This window comes from Lucilia sericata, unplaced genomic scaffold (assembly GCF_015586225.1).
Source record: "Lucilia sericata isolate MDLA Ls3-8-SP2 unplaced genomic scaffold, ASM1558622v1 Contig000264F_arrow, whole genome shotgun sequence".
Classification (NCBI taxonomy): domain Eukaryota; kingdom Metazoa; phylum Arthropoda; class Insecta; order Diptera; family Calliphoridae; genus Lucilia; species Lucilia sericata.
In genome coordinates this window covers 163,333-170,041 of record NW_023994289.1, presented here as the reverse complement: position 1 = coordinate 170,041, position 6,709 = coordinate 163,333, and the positions used below count along the sequence as shown (strand labels likewise).

Below are 6,709 nucleotides of genomic sequence, written 5' to 3'. Positions count from 1 at the left end.
TTGCAGAGTTTCTGAAATATGTCTATTATATATTTGTAGAACTCGTGATCATTTTAATCAAAAATCATATCTCAGGACATAAAATCGAAAATTTGTTATGCCGCAAGCATATCTGAATGCTCTCTAAGTAGAGTATTCTGTTAACGAGGAATATTTTGGAATGAGTTTTAAAAAGGATCTTAACTCCGCTAAGTCAGTATAATTATAGTAACACCCTAATGTAAACTATTACATTTTTATGTAAATTATTCAATTAGTTCTTATTCTCCATAATCATTACTATTCAGAACAAAAATCTGTCCGTGTCAATTAATGTCAAAGTGAAAAAAATGTTTTCTATTAGTTTTTCCATTTTATCCATGCACAGTACTACAAACGCCAAATTTCAAGTTAATCAATCAATCAATCAATTATTTATTTCATAACTAAACAAAAACTTATTTAGTATAAGGTTCAACCCACTTCCATTCTTCCCAAACAACACATTTTTGTAAAGGTTCCATAAAGGCCTCATTGGCAGGGCATTGAATGTAATCAGCTTTAGCCTGACCCTCAGGGCATACCCAGTAATGAGTGGGATCGGAAATATCACGGAACATGCGGCTATGATCGTTGACTACGGCACAGTTGGGTTCAGCATAAATATCTTGTGGCTCGTAGTGAGGCTGGACGTAGGCAGCCGAAGCAAAGGCCACTACAGCCATAATGACAACCAAGGAAACTATAAATCAAAAGGATGTATTATTTTGTTTTGAATAAGTTAGGTTAGGGCGTTTATTTAATTTATTTACCTTTTTGCATTTTTGAAAAATAACTTCTTAAAGACCGTTAGATATTGATGTGATATGAACAATTTGTCTTGGTTTTATAGTAGTGCCCCTAAGGCCATTATTTCTTATCGCCAATTTCTTGCTTTCTAACATCTTCTAACAATTAGATGACAACATTTAACAAAAAAAAACTTATTGATAAGTATAATTGGAGTATTTAACAATCCCAGCCTATATTCTATTTTTAGAATGGCAAACAAAAACTCGATTTATTTAGTTAGCTAATGTTTTTAAACAATTTTAATTGTTTGCAAAAAACAACTGTTTTTAGAAGTTGTTTTTCGTAACTTATATTTTATTAAATCATGGATTCTACATCACATATACGCAGATTTGTATATTACTTGGATTCCAATTAATTTTGTTTATTAAACAAAGTTATAAGCGTTTCTATTGTTCTACTAATTTGTCTTAGTGGTTAATAAATCCCATAAATATATCGATATTAATATCATAGTTTTTTCTCTTGCTAGTTTTTCTGTAATTGCTAACTAATATTTTATTTTAGTAAAAAATTTCAGCAGAGTATTTTGTAATCTCTCACTCAGTTATTTTATACGATTATAATTAAATTTGTTTTAAATTGGTCAATAACTGTAGTCAAAGTTTTTAACAATTAATTTGTCATAATTAGCGTAGTAAATCAAAATTAACAATATTATGATTAATGTATATACAAATATTTAACAGATGCCTTAACAAACGTTGTCAAAATATTACTAAAATATATATGTATCATGTATTGTTGTTGGTAGAATGTATAGTTAATGTTTAATTATATCTTACACCATTATAAAACGATTATGCCGTTGTTTATAATGCTTTGAAAGTAAGAAAAGTGGCTCAAAGCCCAATTCTTAGTGTGTAGAGATGTTTTTTGGTTTCTTCGTGTTTCCGTCCATTTAAGTTATGAAACTAAATGCAATTTTTAAGATAGAGATGATGCCTGCTGATCGAAAAAATATGGTAAACAAATGTTTACCAATACATATACATACTTTTCTTTCTATTACGTCGCATTTCTGAATTATTCAAATTTTTGCATTAACCCTTGTTTCACCGACCTCACTCCAATAGTTTTTTTTTTTAAATATATTTCTTAATTGTCATTATATTTATAACATTTAAGGTGGCAGGCATGCACAAATTCAAGACCATGTGTGGTTCTATCTGGAAGTTTTAAGCACTCAAAGTTGAAAATTTGAAAAAAAAAAAAAAAAAAATTAAAGATGAAAACATGTAAGAAAGTATAGTCGGGCCGACCATATAAGTGAATTTTGGACATTCAAGTCATTTTCTGAAGGGGACTTTGTATGGGGAGTGGAGTCAAATGAGGCCCGATTTAATGAAATTTGGCAAGGTCATCTTGTATAAAACTTAGTTGTGTCGCTTTTTATCGAGAAATAATTATATTTAACAAAATTATGAGCTGAAAGGCTGTATCGGGGGGGTTCTGTTGGGTACAGTGAACTAGATTCCAAATGAAATAACTACAATTTCTCTAAAAATTACCTTTAAAAATTAAATAACTCCTAATGTGTAAAATGAAATAATTCCTAACACTTCGGAGTTTTGGAATTCTAAAAATTTAAGTACTAATGCGAAATAGCTCCCAATGAAATAAATCCCAAAAAATATGAAATAATTTCCATTCGACTTCTTTTTCGTCCAAGCAGCTTCTACAGTAGCTATAGCGTGGTTAACCCATACGTTCCGACATATGTCCAATCATACAGTGTCCAGTAATTATACCAGTTAGAAGCCTAATCGAGTTCCTACTAAGGTACAAGGGAGTCCTATCTATTGTCAGAGTGGGCCAGAGCAGTCTCGATATTCTACAAGTGGTGATATTTGACCAACTGAGTTCCGTCTCACTCAAAGCCCATTCATCTATCAATTCTGATAGGGTCGTTAGGGGAGTGTGCATATCCTTTTGCGCAAGGGTTAAGTTCCCCGGATGCTCTTATGTCCTGGAACCCATATCAACTCAACGTGATCTTGTGTCAGTTGTGCCAATGATTGAATACAATAGAGAAGACATTACGACTTAATAACATTGGAGTTAAGAGCCTTGATTGATGCAAGGCTGTCCAAGTATATACATATGTATAGTCGAATTTTCGAGATTTAGTTCCCGGATTCTTCTCGCGGCTGTATAGATGGCATATATCTCTGCCTGAAGGACTGTGCAGGTGTCAGATAGTCGAAGAGATAGTAGAAGATTCCCGATCCCGTGCCCCTTTCTGTCTTTGAGTCATCAGTATAGATTGAAGTCACGTCGTACCTTAGGACAGTGTTCGCGACCCTATAATCCCTTATCGATATTCTGGTCTTGAATGACCTATTAAATTTCATGATTGGCCTGCCTATTTTTTGTAGGATGGCGCCATTACCAATGCGATTGTGCTTCAGCCTGTTCGACTGTTTAAGTCGTAGAGCAGATTTAGCAGAAATGCATTTGATATATGTATCAAGGAGATTAAATTTATCATCGTCTCTAAACTAGCCTGAGGGGTGGAGCTCAAACAGCCAGTGATATGCAGGATATGCTAATCTTTGTACCTTGTTTAGAATAGAGACGTAAATCTTGGTATCCACCGCTCTCCACAAAACAAGAGCTCCGTAGGTCAAAATAGGTCTTATAACCGCGGTGTACATCCAGTGCACAATGTATGGTTTAATACCCTATCTTTTCCTAAAGGGTTTCATTAGACTCTCAGCATTACGTTTCCACGTGAGCTTAGAGCCTAAAATTACTCCAAAATATTTGGCTTGGTGAAAAGAACCAGTTCAGTTTTGTCCGAGTTAACACCGTTTTCCTTGGCCCATGATAGTAGAACGATGAGGTAGACTAATTCCAAGAGTTCATTTATTGTGGGGAGAAATATCCCTGGAATAAAAAGCACATTGTCGTCAGCGTATGCGACTACTTTGAAGCCCATCCTACTGAGTCTGAAAAGGATTTTATTTACGACAACATTCCACAGGAGTGGAGAGATGACACCACCTTGTGTTTGCCTCTTGTTACAACATTCCTTGTTTTGTCAATACCCGAAATTTGAGTTAATGGCCCTGCTTTTGAGCATGTTTTCTGTCCAATTTTTTATTCGCTGTGTTGATCAGCGGCTTGTCATTTTTTAGGTTATTTTTTATTAAATATTTAATATATATAATTAACGAATTAATTCATTTTAGTTTTTGGTAAATTATTGATTGTTTTGATTATTTTTTTTTAATTGGAAAAAGTAATTTTTTAATTTTTTTTACTAATTTGATAATTGATATTATAATAGGTGTAATAGGTGCAAAATTTGTTTGTTGTACATAATTATTTACTGTAACATTTTCAGTGGTCTGGGCATCGGAAAAAATGTATTTATTTTTAACCACACATGTATTATATAATTATTTTTTTTTTATTAGTTTACATTATATTTTATCAATATGTCGTAATAACACCCAAATGTATTCGTATTCATGCAATGAAATTGTGTAATAGGTAATTCAGATACAAATGTAATTTAAACAGACGCACATACAAGTACTTATAAAACGTGTCTACAACCATTTATAGATTGTGAAAAAATGATGCACTTGAACTTTGAAAAAAAAGTATTAGAAAAAAATTAATGGTAACAACAAAAAGCCCAATAATTTGTTGGTAACTATGATCACATTGTTTTCATTCAGTTGCCAGCTTTAAGTAACATTATTCAGCATCTTTTAGTAATGAAATGAAAAAAATAAACTTAAATACTGTTAAATGACCAATGTTAAATAAATATATGTATGTATTTATTAATGATTATGTACATTGATACCAGAAGGCTTAAATAAATGAAAACATTCAAACGAAATAAACGTTATTTCAAACAAGTAAACATAATTATGAACTTAAGAGCTCTATTCGGCGGGTTCAGTTGTATGGGGGCTAGGTGAAATAATCGACCGATGTTAACCATTTTCAATAGGCTTTGTCTCTGGTACAACAGAAAATCATTGAATTATCTTCAAAATTGCGACCTGTAGTTTGATTACAAGGTTTAAACGGACGGACGGACAGATGGAAGGACGGATGGACAGACGGACGGACAGTCGGACATAGCTAAATCGACTCAGAAAATGATTCTATGCTGATTGGTATACTTTAAGAACCAATATTATTGTGCGTTACAAACATCAGCACAAACCCAATATACCCTCTCCACTAAAGTGTTGTAGGGTATAAAAACTGTTACAAGATGCCACTTTTAGTATTGAAAGTGAAATTTTGAAGTATTTATGTATTTATCTTTGAGTTTGGTGATTTATTTTTTTACAGCTGCTGATGTTGCCTTTTAGTTTCAATATGATAAACGATTTTTGAACGAACATAATTATGTAGCTTGAAGAAGAAATTAAAAATAATAGTAGTATTTCAAATTAAAAGTGTTAAAGTTATTAAATTGAATGAAATGAAATGAAGAGGTATTGAATAATATTTAATGTTATTGTAAATTGTTGTTGTGAACTGATTTGTTGTTACACTTAAATGTATTAAATATTTTTTTTTATTTTGTTTTTTGTTAAAAAAATATTTATGTGGGTCTATTTGAGTACTCTACCAGATCTACTTAAATTCATTTTATTTTTTTTGAACATATTGCAATTAATATTTTACTTTTTGATGGTTTTGCAAAAAGATATTTATTACTTTTATTATATTTTAAAAAATCAAAGACTATTATTACTTTTGCATATTTATTTGATGGCGTTTTCAATTAAAGTTGTTATTGTTATTTAGCGAAGGGCCTTGTTGTGACCTTAAATATTTGTAGAAAATTTAAATGACTGAAAACTTGTGAAATTTTCATTTTATTTGGCGAGTTTCTAACTTCTTCGGAAGCAAAATTTAATTACTTCCAAAAAAGTGAGTTTCTAAAAAATACTAAAAAAATACACAGAAAGAACAAGTAAGAATTTATAGTCGGGCATTGCCGATCATATGATACCCTACACCATTAATTATATTAGGTTAGGTTGATAGGAGGATGTATACTACATTTAATCCGAAGAAATACAAATACATCGGGCCTGTTGTGCGCTCCTTATCATGAAAAAAAAAAAAATTTCACTGAATGAATTATTTTTCAGTGTTCAGAAACTCAGTTTCCTGAACGTAATTCCTTAGAATCTTCCAATCAGTGTTAGTCAGGAATGTTATTTCCGGAATAACATCACTTCCAAGATACTTGGATCTAACTTCGACGAATGCCTGGCAGTGGCAAAGAAAGTGCTCCAGAGTTTCACTGTCCTCTCCACATGCTCTACATTCGTCTGAATCCGCACGTCCAATTTGCATAGATGTGCTTGTAATCCTGTGTGTCCACTCAGAATACGTACCATCATACTAACTTCAGACTTGCTCATTTTGAGGAGATTTTTCGTCTTGCTCTCATCAGGGTCACCCCATAGGATCTTCGTGATTCTACCCACTGTTTCATTATTCCAAGAGGCCTTATGGGATTCTCTCACCCATATTTTTACTTCAGCTTTTGTTGCGTCGAATGGTTTTCCGTTTGTCAGGTTAACTGCCTCGAGCTCCCTTCCCTTTAAAGCTATAACATTCGACCGTTCGTTGCCGATTACTCCCGAGTGGCCTAGTACCCATATGATGTAAACCTTACCTCTGGGAGAGTATTCAGTTAAAGCTTTCTTACAATCCAAAACGGTCATAGATTTAGTTCTATCACCTGATATTAATTATATTAAAAATGCTGATTATTGTTTTAATAATATTTAATTTAATTTTTTAATATTTAATTTTATCTTAATTCAGAAATATTTTTAAAATTTCTTGACAAAAGAGGAATTTTCTAATGCTGGCAGGGGGTTAATAT

At 32.2% G+C, this 6,709-nt stretch overlaps 1 protein-coding gene across 1 annotated transcript; it reads right to left on the bottom strand.

Moving 5' to 3' along the window:
- Positions 1–383: 383 nt before the first annotated feature.
- Positions 384–906, bottom strand: LOC119602911. Its single transcript, XM_037954714.1, has 2 exons — positions 792–906; positions 384–721 (listed from the first exon to the last, which is right to left on the bottom strand). Exons 1-2 carry the CDS (start codon positions 799–801, stop codon positions 438–440), a joined length of 294 nt encoding a protein of 97 aa, XP_037810642.1. The 5' UTR covers positions 802–906; the 3' UTR covers positions 384–437.
- Between the last annotated feature and the right edge of the window lie 5,803 nt (positions 907–6,709).